The sequence below is a fragment of the Lethenteron reissneri genome, chromosome 54 (assembly GCF_015708825.2).
Source record: "Lethenteron reissneri isolate LAM-NWPU_2019-01 chromosome 54, ASM1570882v1, whole genome shotgun sequence".
Classification (NCBI taxonomy): Eukaryota; Metazoa; Chordata; class Hyperoartia; order Petromyzontiformes; family Petromyzontidae; genus Lethenteron; species Lethenteron reissneri.
The window spans coordinates 571,219-589,125 of record NC_083832.1 but is presented as its reverse complement, the minus strand read 5'-3'; the positions used below and the strand labels follow the sequence as shown (position 1 = coordinate 589,125).

At 52.3% G+C, this 17,907-nt stretch overlaps 1 protein-coding gene across 6 annotated transcripts in view; it reads left to right on the top strand.

Moving 5' to 3' along the window:
- Positions 1-17,907, top strand: part of CPED1 (cadherin like and PC-esterase domain containing 1) — a 66,213-nt gene that overhangs the window by 10,350 nt on the left and 37,956 nt on the right. For 4 of the 6 annotated variants that reach the window (XM_061573946.1, XM_061573945.1, XM_061573951.1 and 1 more), the window contains exons 3-7: positions 6,192-6,292; positions 7,250-7,334; positions 8,670-8,838; positions 12,312-12,474; positions 17,421-17,578. In XM_061573946.1, coding sequence (XP_061429930.1) covers positions 6,192-6,292; positions 7,250-7,334; positions 8,670-8,838; positions 12,312-12,474; positions 17,421-17,578 — 676 coding nt within the window. Of the gene's footprint in view, positions 1-6,191; positions 6,293-7,249; positions 7,335-8,669; positions 8,839-12,311; positions 12,475-17,408; positions 17,579-17,907 lie in introns of those variants that run through there. The other 2 variants (XM_061573948.1, XM_061573947.1) reach the window with 2 other exon arrangements.

Genomic DNA, 17,907 nt, shown 5'->3' with positions numbered 1-17,907 from the left:
GTGTCGTTTATTATCCGCGCCCTCTGGATGTTTCCCCGAGTTTTTTTATATAATTATTATTGTTGCAAGTCCTTGTAAATTGCAAGTACATCTTACTTCTTTTTTTGCCAAGAATGTCTGCGTGTCCGAGGGCGGGCGGGGGGGATGTGAGTTGTTTTTTCCATGGGAACATCACGAACGTTAGGGGAAGGGTTACCAGAGGTATGGCGTGGGTGGGTGGGAGGCATGGGGTTTGGCAAAGGGAAGTAGTAGTACATAGTAATAGTAGGTAATAGTACATAGTAGAATGTAGTAGTACTCAGTTGTACGTAGTATGTAGTAGTATGTCATAGTACGTAATAGTATGTAGTTGTCTCAGCCTCACTGTGCGCTCCGTTGCACCACTATCTGAGTAGATAACCTCGCATTCAATAAACCTTCAGAGCCAGGGTGAACATCCGACTCCAAACATATTTAATAAATTGAACGAGGTAAAACTGATGGAAAAACACAGCACAAGTACAGCATCTGTTAATACTTGGAAATATCAATACAATGAATGAACACTACAGCATCATAACATTGTCTTAGATAACATGAAACTCAACAATAGATCATGGATGAACCAGGCACCCACATTAGTACTGAACAGCTATACAAGAGAATAAGCTACTGTGTTAAACAAGGGCACATTGTGTAATCACCATACTGCAGCCTAAATGTACAGCACTACACATAACACTGAACTGTGGATGAGATATTTCGTAATCCTTGCTCTCAAGATCGCAATAAGGTTACATGGGTACAAGTCTGACTCGACTTATTCAATTATAAGTAACATTCACAATAAGGTGAGTGGCAGGCTTCGTTGTTAACTAGGCCTCATATTTATCATAACAATTTAACATTATAAAGGCATTTACAGCACGATAACGGCCATTCTAACATTATAACAGCATTCCCAGTATTATAAGAACATAAACGAACTTACAAACAATGCTTCTTAAAGTACCACAATACACAGTTGCACCTGTCTTCACTGGGACGCTATTTGTGCCACCATTTTGTACTTTGTGTAATGGCTGATACCCTGACACGTGGCTTAGAGAAATATCCAATCGTAATTTCCTGGCCACGTGACCAAACTCAACATCAATACAGGAAATTCCTGTGTACGTACACCCCCACACCGGCCGTGAGGCAGAACACTCCCCGTCTGGTATTTAGGAGATACCACCATTTATTTTTTATTTCATTAACAAATGTATAACAAACTTCAACAGGTCAACTTATTTGTCCATATCTGTGCGAGAGAGAAGTAGTACTGTCTCAGCTATAGGCCTGACGAAAGTTCTTGCGACACCTTGCTTCGCAATCATAACCTCAACCTTTCAAACTTTTCCATCGGCACTGGGAAGCGTCTTGAGGATGCAGCCCATTGGCCACTCATTCCGTTTGACTTGGTTGTCCTTCAGTAGGACGAGGTCACTTTCTTGGATGTCTGGTCTGTTCGACTGCCACTTGCTGCGCACTTGAAGTATCGTAAGATACTCGTTTTTCCAGCGACGCCAGAATGTGTTGACGAAGCTCTGCACTTATCTCCATTGACGTCTGTAGAGGTCTGCAGTGCTGATCTCCTTGGTGGGTACTGTGAGCACGTCTGTCTTCTGGGTAAGAAGTGTAGCAGGAGACAATGCTTCTTAAAGTCCCACAATGAACAGATGCACCTGTCTTCACTGAGACGCTATTTGTGCCTCCATTTTGTACTATATAATGGCTGACACCCTGCCGCATGGCTTAGAGAATGGCAAATCGTAACTTCCTGGTCACGTGACCAAACGCAACATCAATACATGAAATTCCTGTGTATGGTTATCTACTCGGATAGTGGTGCCGTGAGGCAAAACACCCTCCTCCCCACCATTGCATTGCGAGACGAGTCCAAGAGTTGGGTGGAGAGAAAAACGCGAGAAGGCGCATTCATAAAAAGTGTGGCGGCAAGGGCACCGATGACCGCCATCACGTAGTCTATTATCCTGTGGCGCTCGTGGTTGCGTTCCTGAAGGAACACCACGTCATGGGAAAATCGCATTATAATAAATAATGTATCATATTCGTAATTAAGGTTTTTTTCTCTCTTTCTTTGGGTTGAGATCGCGTAAGTATAAATGTGTCGTTAACCCCGCCACCACCCGATAAGCCAGTTAGTAAGGTTTGCCACATAAACAAAACAGATCAATTCGTTGTAAATGTTGTGGATTTACTCCGACACACTGAAGTAGTAACCCGTCGCGTTATAGCAGAACTGACTATCATCACATCACGATCAGCCACGCTAAATCCAACTTCCACATTTACAGGATAATTTATCCACGTGTTTTGTATTATTCGTGTTATTTATTTGTATCATTGTACAATTTAGCTAAGTACATGGATGGTATTTATGTGTACGGTACAGGATTAATGTGATGAAACATCATTTTCTCCCGTATGTGTTCAGTCGGACACGGATAGCTACCCGGCCTCCCGCCAAATATAAACGTAGTACAGCAGTAAAGTCGCAAATTCTACTTTCGCACAGACGTTCAAGAACCCAACCCCTGCAGATGTCGAGCCTTTACCATATCCCACCGTCTCTCAGTGCGATTCGAAGCTTGCTTTTCTCCATGCTCTGCGCTTCTCGGATGTTGTGCTGTCAGCACGTTGAGTTCATGACTGTTTGTGACCCGCATGTCAAAAGCAGGTCGCACAGACAAAGACACTCCCTATTATACACCTTAGACTGTTTTTGGCATCATCAGGGTAGAGACATCATAATCACATTGACCTTTTGATCAAAGGGGGACTGACGAGAGTTATCGTGACCCCGTGTTCCAGACAGACAGACACGCCGACACACACACAGACAGATAGAGACACTGAAAAGCAGACAGACAAAGACAATGATAAAGATCCCCCGTATCGTCTTAACATACTTTTAGCGAGCACCTACGAAGGCTGGCAGGGGCACACGAGGGAGTGGGGTGCCCAGCACCACGCCCAGTGGCGATGTTTACACACCGCACTACTGCACTAGGTACTCATTTGACACCGAGTCGACCTTGGGGAGACCCAGTACCGGTTCAGATAATCGCCACCGGTCGGGTTCGTAGCGCTAACCGCTACACCACCGCTCCCCCCCTATAGCAGGTAGCAACACATATTCTTGGTTCTTTCGGTAAAGTCACGTAGAAGGGAAATACGTGACTTTACAGAAAGGAACAAAAATATGAATCCCTGCAGTCACGAAAGCTTTAAATCGAAAGGTAGCAACACCTCAAGGAACACTCAGCGCTCCGACCCACTCAGCGCTCCGATCCATTTCAGTGTGCCTCTTTATATCATCATCGCGTTCATTCAATCGCTGCTCTCCGTACACTACAGCTTAATATATTTGCCAGATATCCCTGATGGTCTAGTGAACGAGTCGGACGTGATTTTTGTTGTGTTTATCCCTAACTTGGCAGCCTTTTCGATGACGTTCGAACGTTTCCTGTCGCTCGAATATTCCCACGCTGCGGCTGAAGTTAATTGGACGGTGAACATTTGCCACGAGTTAAGTTGCGTAGAGCCTTACTTTTTGCATTATTCCGCTTGTTTACCCACGAAAGGTCCAGTCTCATGGCTTTCCAGAAGGCTCCTGCCAAGTTTCACAGGAGGGGACCAACGGTTCGAATTGAACTGCAATTTTCGATATTGGGCCTCAACAATATACAGCAATGTACAGTAATGTAGAGGTAAAACACATTCCTGCGGAGGGAGCTGGTAGGAACGTTGGGTTGCCCGGCACAAGCCGGTGTGAGTAGGTTAAACATTGAGTTTTCTAAGGGCGCCACGGGGTGACCAGCCCCTCCCCACCCAGCCCCACCCCTCCCACCCCCCACCCAGCCCCACCCTCCCTACCCAGCCCCTCCCCACCCACCCCACCAAGCTCCTCCCCACCTTCCCCTCTCCACCCAGCCCGACCCCTCCCATTTTTGGATGCACAACGGACGGACACAATAATTCCCCTGTGGGCTGGTGGAACCAGGTGGTTATTACCAGTAATAGCAACTGCTGTATAGTATTGCATCGGTAATCCTCTGTGTCACTCAGCGGAAGTGTAAAAGTGACGACACAAAACATAATGTGTAGATATTTAATGTGAAGATAGTTAAACCATTTATTGAACGTCAAACGGTAATTGAATGGAGAAGCATGACACAGTGAGTTAAACACAGCCCTCCCTGCAATATAACCTATTCAAATTATATTCTTTGGGTCTTTCGGTAAAGCCGCGTAGATATATAAAATAATAATACAAAAATCACGACGTTTCGATCACAACACAATCAATCGTTATCAGGTGAAAGAGAGCAGCTCTCCCCGCTATATGTTTTCACCTGATGACGATTGCTTGTGTTGCGATCGAAACATCGTGATATTGTTATTTTTTATGATTTTGTCTATCTACGTGGCTTTACCGATATACCCAAAGAATATTAATTCCTGCAGTTACAAAAGCTTTACGTCAAGATTTATTAAAACTATATTTTATTTTACCAGGTAAGTCTCATTGAGCTATACAGCTCTTTTTCAGAAGCGACTTGACCACAAATGATAGTTCAACAAGGTGGTTTATCACGTGGAAATTTATAGCAGTCAAATGTGGAGGGAAAAACCGAAGGACCCGGAGAAAAACCCATGAGAACATGAAGAGAGAGAAACATGCAAACTCCAAATATACAGGCGCCAGTCAGGGTCAGGCTCGAACCCACAACCTCCTGTATACCGGGCGAGGTAGTTAACATCTCACCACTGCGACGATACTTTCGCAATGGCAACACCTGCAAAGGAACATTGGGTTTGTACCGTGAGGCTGCGTCGCGACGGGCGAGAGAGCGTCCACAGAGGCGCGGCCGATCCTTGGGGACACGGGGATTCTCGCCGCAGTGGCTTCCCGCTGGGTTTCAGGGGCTACTCGTGTCATTATAACTCGCAAGCCAGCACGTCCAAAGGATGTGGCCGTCCGTCCCTCTCTCCAGCCGGCAACGCTTGTTTGGAATATACAGTGGTCCCTCGGTGAACGATATTAATTGGTTCCACGAAAAACATCGTCATTTGAAACTATATTTGATCGATGGCATCGTGAACCGAGGGATCACTGTAGTATGAAAATCTCGTGCAAACCTCGGAGAAAATAAAAAGACAACGTAACTGACTGGAGGATTTTGTTCCAACTATTTTGGAGAATCCAGGAAAGTAGAAATTGCAGAAATACCCTTCAGTAATTATTCTTACTGTGGCACCACAGTTTATTTTCTTCTTGTTGTCAAGGAGTCTGTATGTTCGTTTCTCAGTCCCCCTTGTCCTAGTGAGGGTCGTGTCAGCAGCATTTTGAGAAGGGCGGTCCAAACCTCCCTTTCCCTGGCGACAGACTGCAGCACGACATTACTATACACTACGATACATTACTACACTGTACACTACTATACATTACTACACTGTACACAACTATGCACTGCACTATACAGTATACTACCATACACTACACTACACTTTACACTACTATACACAACACTACTATGCACAGACTAGCTCTTCCTGGGAATTCCCAGGTGTTCCCAGGCAAGCCGAGCGCCTGAGCTACATAGTCCCGCCAGCAGTGTGTCCTGGGCCGGCTCCGGGGTCTGTTGCACACTTTCAAAACCCTAAGATAAGATTGGGGAAATGCTTAGATTGGAGAATAAAGGAGCGTATGAGGCAACAACTAAACGTGTTGGCGGTGCACCAGTGGTGCGCGGTATAAAAAAAGCTAATATTTCGCAATAATCATGTATTTTGCCGCGATTCGCAACCCCGGTCAGAAGTTCTTGCGGGATGGTGGTGGTGCCTCAAAATCAGTTATCGTGATGTCGAAGCAGTCAGAAGACGAATGTCAGCTGAAATGTTGATTTTAGACCTGTTTCATGAGGACCGGTGTGTTATGCTGCATCGTACCGCTAACATGTACACATACAGGCGAACTTGGACAAGACAACATCGCTGCTGCACACCCAAACCCAGTGACGTGGGGAATCGCACTCGACCCGGAGCGAGCACCCGTAATGCGCGCCGAGAAAGCAGAGCGGGTGCGTGAGCCCGTCCCACCTGACGGGCCCTTGCTCTGTGCCACTCGTCGCCCCTCCCCACAGGCCCCGTGCCAGGCTCCCCGGGGGCGGCATGGAGCCTCGTGCTGTGTGCGGAAAGCGGCTGCCTTCCTCCATGTCTGCCGCATCTCTCTCAACGCCACAAGGTGCTGGCGGTGGCTAGGATATGTTAACAACTACCTCGCCTGGTATACAGGAGGTTCGTGGGTTCGATCCCAACCCCTTGACCCCTCTTTATATATTAGGTGGCGCAGGTAACGGTGGGATTGTGAAGTTCCCCAGCGTCGCGTTAGTACTGATGTGTAGTAGTATGCCTCTGCATCTCCACATCACAGAGTTTGTGGAAAGCTTGAATGCGAGTTGGGTGAGCAGTGTAAACGCACTGGACAGCCAGGGCCCTGTGCGAGGACCGATTCTCGGTGGCATTTTATCTCGGCACGGGCAGCAAAGGCTGCAACAAATTGGGCTTTCTTACCACTGATCACACTGGAGGCCGCTGACTGCTCAACTGCCTTGGTCTGATCGTTCAGGTGTACAACAATGAGGCACTTGTCAAAAGTACACACATGAAAAAACAGCGGAATGGATGCACCTTTGGGAGGCGATTTGGAGTGGACCAGTCAAGATGGTGAACAATGAGAAGCCACACGGTGATGGGCCTCAAACTGAATTATTTCTAATCCATGCGTAACGTGTGCCCATGTCGTGGATTATTAACGGAGACACAAACTGAAACGTGCGCACAACGGGCACGGAGAGGATGCATGCTTGGATTTTCATTTTAGAGACGGAAAGAGAGATACGTGGATTGGAGAACACGTGCAGGGTTAATAAATCATTCAAAATTATTCAAAGAAAGCGAAGGGGGCTTGGGTGGAACGCGATGCCAAGGAACGGAACTCTCCCAAGGTGCTTGTTGGATAGTGCAAGCACGAGCTGGATTCTGGCATCGCAGGATCGTGAAAGATTGCTTTTGTCTTGGGGTGGCCTTCATCCAGCAGTGGATTGATCATGGCCCATAATGATTACGCCCCGCTACTACGAACCACGCGTTGGTTGGCAATGAACACTCGCCGTCGTTCTTGTGTGCGCCGTTTTTGAAGGTGAACGAGGCTCCAGGAGTGAGCGACTCACTGTTGAAGCCCGATGCCTTCTGCTGGCTGATGCAGCACGTCGGCAATCTGTCCGGTGAGGCGCAGCGTGCACGCCCCCCTCCCCACGCCTTGCGTGACGTGCCTCGTGCGTCCTGGGTGGGCGGCGTGCCCACACGGCCGCCACGCCAACGGTGAAACCCAAAATTCACGCAGACGTGATGTTATTATGTTTTATTTTTATTATTTTTTTACTTCCCTTCTACGTGACTTTACCGAAAGAACCAAGAAGATTAATTATCTTTGTTTTATGAGGCGAATTTCATCATGAATTATCTCTTAAATGCTGCACATTAAAAACAAAACGACACTCAGTTTAACACGTAGGTTTTCGCGTCCAATATTATCCATAAGAGGTATTTTGGGCTAGATCGCGTAAAATAATGACACTCCCAAGATAAAGATGACAACTGCACTGGCAAGAGAGATAACGTGAAGAACAAGCGACAATGAAAGCCAATAATCAACTACAGTGGCACTCGGGTTCCCATACCATTAGTCGCACAAACCCACCCAGCCCTATTTACTCCGCTCGATGCCCACGGACCCCGAAATCACCTCAACCGTGGTCAAGCCGACCTGGAATTTTTACAGATGCCCCGCCTCCAACCTCGCTAATAGCAAATGCAGCCGTGACCGTCCGGCGCCGAGTCCCACCCTCCCGGGTGCCGAGGAGGAACCTCTTCCCAACCCTGGTTGCGTCGTACATGAGGGGCTCGGTCTACGGAATCGGTGTGGCACCTACGAGGCTCGGACCACGGAATCGGTGTGGCATCTACGGTGCTCGAACCGCAGAATCGGTGTGGCATCAATGGGGCTCGGACCGGGGAATCGGTGTGGCACCTACGGGGCTCACGACTGCGCGAGCAGAAACCCATCGCCCGGCTCGCTCCGACCATTCAAGCGCGCCGCCCGACCGCACTCCTCAAGCGCGCCATCCTTCATGGCCACGTTCCATCCGCACAAAAGGGTGTGGACCGGGAACGGCGTTGATTGAGCAGCCCCCTTGTGGCTCGGGTGAATTAGCGCACAGCCAGGCCCGTCCCCAGCGTTCGCCGCCCACTCCACGTTAATTCACGCACACCCGCGGTGGAAACGCATCGCATCGCTCGTCGTACTCGGGATCGCTTGAACGAGTTGCAGAGAAAAATCATCGAGAAAACGCAGATTTCTCGCGATCTTGCAAGTTCGAGTGAGCAACGTTTCGGCTGAACGCATCCGTCCCCTTGTGTTAAACCCGCACGCAAGGCCCATCCATGTCACACGAACATGTGCCGGGCCCCGATGGTGGACCCCACAGAGAGGCGCGTATTGTGGTGACGACGGCAGACTGAGAGTGATGCCCCCCCCCTCTCTCTGCCCGCGCCCTCAGCCTGGCTTTCCCCTCGGTGCTGGCTGCTGCCCGCACAGCGAGCGCCGTGGCAGAGAGCGGCGGCCGCGCTGCCTCCCCGTGGCGATTGGGCCGTGAGCACCACGGAGCTGGGCGCCTCGCCTCTCTGGCTGGACACGGAGGCCCTGCAGAGGACGGAGTCCCGGGCCGAGTAAGCACGGCGGCCATGGTTGGTTTTGTTTGCAGCGCGAGGCAGCAATGCTTGCTCGACGTTGCTCTTCTGGTGCTAAGAACGTTCGGTCGCCGTTTTTTTGTGCGACATTCATTGTGGGGAGGGGGGCGGGGTTTGTCAACTTCGCGGGGTAGCCCACGAGAAGGTGAACTCCAAAACATGCAACATGTATAGCAGTGATGTGCGGTGAGGTCAATGGCTGGGAAGGCACTGGCTGGTATCAGTGCCAGATTTACACACCGAGGGGGGCGTGTCCTCACTGAGGGGGCGTGTCTATCATGCCCCCTCAGTGAGGCAGATGTGATAGCTGCCTCCCCTGGTGCTTTTTCATTGCAGTTTCATGACGAGACCAGCGAGCCTAAATATATTTATACACATACGTGAAATAAGTTACCTGGAGTATGGAAGGCGAGGACATGAAATGAAGGGGTCTACAAATATTACATTGGTGACACACAGAGAGATAGTAACAGGCACGCGCTTATTGCCCGCGCTCCATCCAGTATATAAGGGGTTGCGTAATCAGAGGGGAGGCTGAACTAGTCGCTGCCTCACTTCTCGTCTCTTCCTGTATTTGCAGCGGAGCTCTGCAAATTTAGGCGATTTTTGACCATAAAAATGATTGTAATCGTACAGAAATTACATTTATAACAGATCAGTGGAAAAATAAAAAATAAATTGTTTATTATTTTTTACTTTTCGTAACAGCTATTTTCATTGGAGTATGACCGGTGAGGCTGTGCCTCCCCTGCCTCTGTGGGGGCCGTTGGCCCCCGGGGTCTCTTCCTCACCCATCCCCTATTCCGGTTGCGTTGCCACACCGCGCTAATACCCGCTAGGGTGTCGCCGGCCTTCAAACGCGACGCCCCTACTCATACAGCCTCGCGCAGCGCTCCCACGCTGCGAGCATATGTACGCACAGCATCATCAATCAAACGCCATACTCCCCCTTTCTACACCGCTACGTACAGCTCTCGCACGCTGCGAGCGTGTGCCCGTCTACAGCCCTGTGCGGCACTCGCTTCCACGTCGAATAACCACGTTACCAATGCGTACCTATATCCGACACGTAGCGAACGTACGCACACACCCACAGCTCCACACGCGACACCCACTCTTGCGCCGCTCTGCGCAGCGCTCCCACGTGGCGAGCCGCTGTATACACAGCACCACACGCGTTCACACTTCTCAGCGAGATCACACAAGGCTACGATCAGCTATTAATGATTTATTGTCTGCTACCTGGGACTTGTTGTTAAGTCAGTATGAATCGACGAGGCTGGCCTACGCTGATACCTTTATGCCTATTCCCGATTTATCTGCTTACGATACTATTTCACCTTGCTACTCACGGTTCGAAGTATTCGGCGTCCTGTGGCTTTTCCTCGATGCTCGTCTGGACACGTCCCGCGGACGTCCGGAGGGCAGAGATGGGAGCCGTCTTGAACGCGGGCCTCTTGAAGTGAGATCTCCTCTATCTTGCTACCTTCGCTTTTTATCATATCTCCCCGTCCCAGGGCTCGGCCTCCCCCAGCACTCTTCGCTCCTTCTCGCGTTTATGCACGGCGCATATTCTAATCAGCACCATTCTCATGCCTCCCCATCACAATGGGTGGTCGGCTTGACTGCGCCGGTGCACGCCTTTGTCATGCCAATTATGCAGCGGCATCCGTCACAAAGGCTTGCCGTGGGAATTCATGCACGGGCCTCCGCATACCTCTGATTATTCGTAATTTCAGCCTTTACTCCCCAACTTCCCTAATTTCCCTAATAATGGTGCCTACGCACTCAAGTGTAATTATCCTAACCATCAGCGACTACGCGCAAGGGCCCCTGCGGCCATGCTAATCATGCCGTCCTGTCCCTCCCCTGCCTGCCTCGTCGATACGTGCGTGGGTGTGGGGGGTGCGTTTCAACCGCAGTGGCCGAGTGGCCCCTCGCCGCGACCTTGCAATCTTAATGCCGGTCGCAGCGCCGCGAAGTAGCATCGGGGGAGGTCGTCCAATTCCCTGTTCACCGGAAACCGTGAAAGTTATCCCGATAAGGGCTTCTCGGATTAAAACCGGTCGGCCAGGTGACTTCCCCTCGGAGCTCTATGGGGGGGGGGGGAAATGCGTGCGGGTGTGTTCATGTGAGGTGAGGTGGGGGGACGCGGGGGTCGGCTCCGTCACTTGGTGGTGGCGAGGTCGGGGATGGGGCGCCCGCCGAGCGGCTTTGTGGTGGCGGCATCACACCTCCCCTGACCGCACGTCCCTGATGTATAGCCGTGCACTGTTGGGAATATACATTTGAGCATGCACCCACCCGGTGCAGGTACACACCTGGTGGTGCGTGTCTGCACCTCAACCAATTGAACGGCTAAATCACTCACCACTGAATCTCTCATTGTTGCTCTTCTTCCTCCCTCTCACCTAAGCCACTTAGAAAATGTTGCCACAACGGTGCGACCATGGCCATGCAATCCAAACTATTGACCGCTGTCGTCTGCGCCCCTTCAGCGGAGGAATCGCAAAACTACACGAACTCTTTGCGAAAGCCCACTCGTCATGGCCAGTGGACCTCCGCATTGGCATTGAGCTCCTGAACATATTTCCGCCATTGTGCGCAAGAATAGAAGACCCCACTTAGACACCCTGACCCAAAACATCAGCTGAAACCAAGCAGCAGGTCTGGGCAGGTAAAAAATAAAGACGCGCGGGGAATGCTCGCTAGTCAAAACGTAAGTTGTGCCCTGGTCTAGCGATGTATTTATATCTGCTTCTCACGCGCTCTGCCCGTCTGCACGAGTTTAGGATTATTGTGTTTCAGGCACAGGGCTAACCTCTGTGTTTGTTTGTTAAAACTTGTATTTACCCGATTATAAGGATGCATCCTGGAATCCATTGTGTGAGTTTGTGATAACGAGTTTTAGGGAGCGGTAGCGCAATCTTGGGTCTCCCCCCTGTCAACTTAGCCAAAATGAGTACCTTGATGTTGTGTGTAAAACATCAGCACTGGAGAGGCAAAGGCGTGGTGCTGGCCACCCAACCCCTCGTGTTCCGTGCCGGCCTTCATAGGTGCCGCTCGCGAACAGCACTTACCCCAACAGTCTGTTAAGACAATGGGTGGGGTTTGCGGGGGGGGGCGCACGGGATGGGGGGGCAACGTCCCCTCCCAAACTGGGCACCTTTATACATTTATTTTTAGTAATTTACAATTAAGATTTGAAAGTAATTATATGCACCCGCGATTCCTAATGTGTGGGACAAAGCGAACCCCTGCCCCCCCTCCCCCCAATATAGAAGTCAAACTGTGCCTTTACCGGTAAAAGTAGAATGGCTCCTGTTGTGGCTCACCTTGCTTTCCAATCGAGCAAATGCAAGATCTGTAACGCGCCCTATTCGACGATAACGGCTGAGAAAGGAAGGAAGCGCGATGGTTAAGGCGACACGGGCGCATCTTTGTCTTTGCAGGGCACGCGTTGTGGTATGGGCACGGGACTGGCGCCCCCTATTGGTGCTAGGCCTGCATGTCGAGGTTGAGGCGTTTGTGTTGCTCAGCTCAACGCGGCCCCTGCACGCGTTCCTGCACGGGGACTGGGTGGTGCGCCTCCGCCACGCGCCACGCTCACAGCAGGCACGTGCACGGCCTCGCGTCTCGCTCACTCGCGTCTCGCTCACCTCGCGGCTCACTCGCATCTCGCTCACTCGCCTCTCACTCGCTCACTCGCGCCTCGCTCACTCGCATCTTGCTCACTCGCTCACTCGCATGTCGCTCACTCGCTCACTCACATCTCGCCTCTCGCTCACTCGCATCTTGCTGACCCGCGCACTTGCAGTTCACTCACTGGCATCTTGCGTCTCGCTCACTCACGCAGTCGCTCACTTGCTCACTCGCATCTCACTGACTTTGTCTCACCTCTCACTCATGCAGTCGCTCACTCGCGTCTCGCTCACTCGTTCACTTGCGTCTCGCTCACCCACGCACTCACTCACTCGCGTATCGCTGACGCGCGCACTCGCTCGTTTGCGTCTCGCTCACCCGCGCACTCCCTCATTCGTGTCTCGCTCACCCGCGCACTCGTTCACTCGCGCACTCACTCGCGTATCGCTGTCCCGCGCACTCGCTCGCTCGCGTCTTGCTCGCTCATGTCTCGCTCAATCACGCAGTCGCCCACTCGCGTCTCTCTCACTTGCGCACTCACTCACTCACGTCTCGCTCACCCACGCACTCGCTTCGCTCGCGTCTCGCTCACCTGCGTCTTGCTCACTCCCACCTCACTTACTCGCGCAGTCGCTCATTTGCGTCTCGCTCACTCGATCGCTTACGTTTCGCTCGCATCTTGCTCACTCGCGTCTCGCTCACTCGCGCAGTCGCTCACTCGTGCAGTCGCTCACTCGCGTCTTGCTCAGTCGCTCGCTCGCGTCTTGCTCGCTCGCATCTCGCTCAATCGTGCAGTCGCACACTTGCGTCTCTCTCACTGCGCTCTCACTCGCCTCTCGCTCACCCGTGCACTCGCCCACTCGCGTTTTGCTCACCCACGCACTCACTTCGCTCGCTCGCGTCTCGCGCACTCGCGCAGTCACTCATTTGCGTCTTGCTCACCCGCGCACTGGCTCACTCGCGTCTCGCTCACCCGCATCTCGCTCGCTTGCGCAGTCGCTCACTCGTGCAGTCGCTCACTCGCGTCTTGCTCAGTCGCTCGCTCGCGTCTTACTCGCTCGCATCTCGCTCAATCGTGCAGTCGCACACTTGCGTCTCTCTCACTTGCGCACTCACTCACTCGCGTCTTGGTCACCCACGCACTCGCTTCTCTTGCTCCCGTCTCGCTAACTTGCCTCTCGCTCACTCCCGCCTCACTTACTCGCTCACCAGCTCACTCGCTCACTCGTCTCGCTCACTCGTCTCGCTCACTCGCGTTTCACCCGCACACTCACCCGCGTCTCACTCACCCGCGTCTCACTCACCCGCGCTCTCACTCACCCGCGTCTCACTGACCCGTGCACTCACTCACTCGCATCTCCTTCACTCGCGCACTTGAATGTTCTCACATGTAGAGTTCCCGTTCATCCTCATAAACTGTTGCCAGCTTGGTTAAACTGCTTAGGCTGCAGTTGTAAGACTTGTGCCTCGTTTCTGGCATGGAAATATATGTTTCCCCCCTCTTCTGCATTAGTTTCCTCCGGGTTCCGCGGTGTCCACCCATAGCTAAAAAAACAACGTGCGATGTAACTGGTATTGGCCAAATATCCCATTGCTCAGAAAGAAAATGAACCTGTAAATTACTCAATTGGGATTACACACAGTGGTAACCTAGCACCCTACTGTGAAAACTTGGCAGGATCCTGATGAAAAAGAGTCCTGAGACTTAAAGAGGCGTTCATGGGTACACAAGTGTCATGGTTGTGAAATAATAATTATAGAGTACTACATGCATTTCGCAGACAGCGCATTGCGATGCACTGTTGTGAGCCATGCGTTGTGCGTGGAGATGGGGAGGCGCCACGGTGGCGAGATGTTAACTACCTCACCTTGTATACAGAAGATCGTGGGTTCGATCCCGACCATGACTCATGTTTTAAAGTTTGCACGTTCTCCCCGTGGTCGCATGGATTTTTCTCTGGATCCTTCGGTTTTCCCCTCCACATTTAGGAACAACATCACGCGTTTATATTAATTGGCTGCTATAAATTTCCACATGATAAGCGGCTTCATTGAGCTGTCATTTATGATTGCCAGATCGCGTCTGAAAAAGAGCTATAGAGCTCAGTGGACTTTACCTGGTAAATTGAAACATAGATTATAGTTTATTTCTTCATTGAAACCAGTACTGTTCCAATGCCAGTCCACTTTGTCCGGCCTACACTATAATAAAGGACTTCGCCGACACACTGCTTGGTCTCCGTCACTCTTTATTCCCGTTGACGCTCGCACTCCGCTGGTCCCGACAGCGGACCAGCTGCTCCTCGCGCGCGCCCCGCACGTGCTCCCCCGTCAGTCGCTCCGCTCCCCCGCTCCCCCGCTCCCGCACACCGCTGGCCGACGGTGTGCTCGAAGTTCCTCCAGCCACGTGGCTGATGGCGCGGATCCCCTCCGGCCACCCAACGTGGTCCAGCTTCGTGACTCTACCAACTGACCCGGAGCCCTTCCGGGATCCCATCTATATTCCCTTTACCACGTGATCCTCTCCTCCCTCTCACCACGCCCTTCACCGAACCTTCCAGATCCGGCCTCCGCATAGCGCCTTGCTGGCTCCGCCTTTAGGTTCCGCCCCTGCTCACCTCACATCCGATTGGACCCGAGGTGAGTGGCGGACCTTCACATACGCCCCATACTGGGCCCTGCCACCCAATACCCTGGGCCGTATGATTGGCCGAGAGCCGGGCAGCGAACCCCGCTTACGCTCGCATTACATGACCCCCCCCCCCCCTGATGAATCAGGATGAACATAATGCGAGCGACGGCAACACCCCCAAGAACCACAACAGACACAACGGAGAAGATAACAATAATGATGAATACAATCAACGAAAGGGAAGGGATCTGGAACGAGTGCAGGCTGCCGGCCCGTCCTTCACGAGAACAGGCACCCTCGGAGACCGCAGTCCGGACGGGGTTGAAGGAGCGACGGAACCGGAATCATCCGCCGCTGGTGGAGGCCCGTCCGTTGCAGAAACCCGTGCATCAGAGAGGCCCAAAATCGGGGCTCCTTCCAGCCGCAACCTCGGCGGGGTTTGAGGGGCAGCGGAAGCAGGTACTCCCGTCGCCGTTGTAGGCCCACCCGGTGCAAAAATGCCTGTGTCTGGTAGGATCACCGCCGGCCCGTCTACAGGAGGCACGACAGGCGCTTGCAGGTTGAACAGGCAAGGGCAGTGGCACGTCGGACGCGACAGACACCGGCAAGGCAACGTTAGGAGATGACGCATCAACACGAGGGGCAACGTAGGGCTTCAATCGGGACGTGTGGACATACCAATGGCGCGACCCGACACGAACGCGTGCAGACTGGGGACTAGGAACCTCAATCAGCACCACTGGGCCTTGCCAGGGTTTGTGCAATTTAGGGGAGGTCCCCACTGGCACCTGTGGGCAGTGGAGCCAGGCCATGTCCCCCACACGCCAAGGGGATGCACGATGAGAGCGCCGGGTGCACCGTTCGTTCCGGGCCTGGGTCTTAGCCGTAGCCAATCGGGCCGCATCTCGCGCTTCCGCCACGCGCCGAATATAATCGGGGAGGGTTTTAACAGGACCCTTCGTACGCGTCTCAAGCTGCACTTCCACAGGCGGCACATTCTCGCGTCTGTACATTAAAAAGAAAGGTGAATACCCCGTCGACGCATGTGGTGCCGTCCGGTAAGTGGAGAGCACTCCCGGGATATGCAAATCCCAATCGGCCTGCTTCTCACTAACCGTATGGCAGAGCATGGCCGACAGGGTCCGGTTCAACCGCTCAACCATCCCATCAGTTTGTGGATGGTAGGGAGAGGTCCGAACTTTCTTAGTTCCCAATGCGTCCCACACATCCCACAGTAGGTTCAAAGAGAAATTTCGCCCTTGGTCTGTGAGCAACCGTTCCGGCGCCCCCTTGTCTATCACGTACCCGAACAGGAATGCCTCCGTGATAGACAACGCCGACTGGTCGGGCAAAGGCCAAGCCATTGGCCATCGCGAAAAATATTCGACCCCGACCAACAAAAATTTGTTCCCCCGAGCGGACTGGGGAAAGGGCCCCAAAATGTCCAATGCCACCAATTCGTTAACCCGCGTCACTTTAATCGATTGCACTGGGGGAAAATACAGCTGTTTGGGGGGTTTGCGCCGGGCACAGTCGGAGCACGCACGAATGTGCCCGACAACGTCAGTCGTCATGACGTGCCAAAAATAATCACGTTGTAACGTCAACAAGGTTTTCTGCACCCCGAGATGTAACAACTTCTCAGCGTGCAGAATCCGAATCAACTCATATCGCAACGACAACGGAACGACAAGGCGCCAGTGACCCTGCAAGTCCTCTCTCCACATCAACAATCCGTCCCAGAGAGCTGCTCCCAGCATCCCATCAGATGACGGATACCCTTTGACTTTGCAGCCTGACTCCGCAAGGCCGCAAGCGAGTCATCGAGCAATTGTTCACGAATCCACACAGAACGCCCCCATACTGGGCCCCGCCCCCAATACCCTGGGCCGTATGATTGGCCCAGAGCCGAGCAGCGAACCCCGCTTACGCTCGCATTACAACTCAATTGCATTGGAGACAATGACACATCACTCACTCATTTATCAGTAAAATAGTCGGCGTCAACTCGTCGTGCGTGCCAAGGATCCACCAATCTTTCATGAGCACAGCATGGGGAGGTGGGAAACCGGCATGTGTGTGTACGTATGTATGTTGAACTTCTTTCTTTTGTTTTACATTTCCACGTGATGATAAGCCACATCGCTGAGCTTTCATTTGTGATAGCCAGGTCACTTCTGAAAAGGAACCATCTAGCTCAGTGGGCCTTACCTGGTAAAATAAAACATAGTTTAATAGTTTTTGACTTCGTGTGTGGCTGCTTGGCCGCATGTGCATGCGTGCGCAGCAGGCGGAGCAGGAGCGCCTGTGGAGCACCGAGCGAATGCTGCGGCACCTGCAACAGGCGGTGGGGCACGACGAGGCGGCACTGGTGCTGCAGCGAGTGGAGGGCGTGGTGGCGCGCACGCTGCTGGCCGCTGAGGCCCGGGCCAGCGACGCGTGGAGGTGAGTGGTAGGCCCCTGGGGGGGGCTTCTGGCAGAAGCCCCATCATCATCGTCGTCGTTGTCGTCACTACGTTCTGCTATTCAGCGATTATTACGCCTGCTCACCCAGAACAGCCTCACTGAGTTTCAAGACTTGTATTGGCTCACGGTGGTAACAATGTCAACTTGCTCTGTTTAAGACACCAGAAGCGGGTAGTTTATCATCACAATTCTGGCAAAATCGCCTGATGCTGCTGGTTGATGTGATGACCGGCGGAACGTCACGGTACTCAAATTGTAAATGTTGTGGATTTACTCTACAACGCACCGGTGGGCTGAAGCAGTAACTA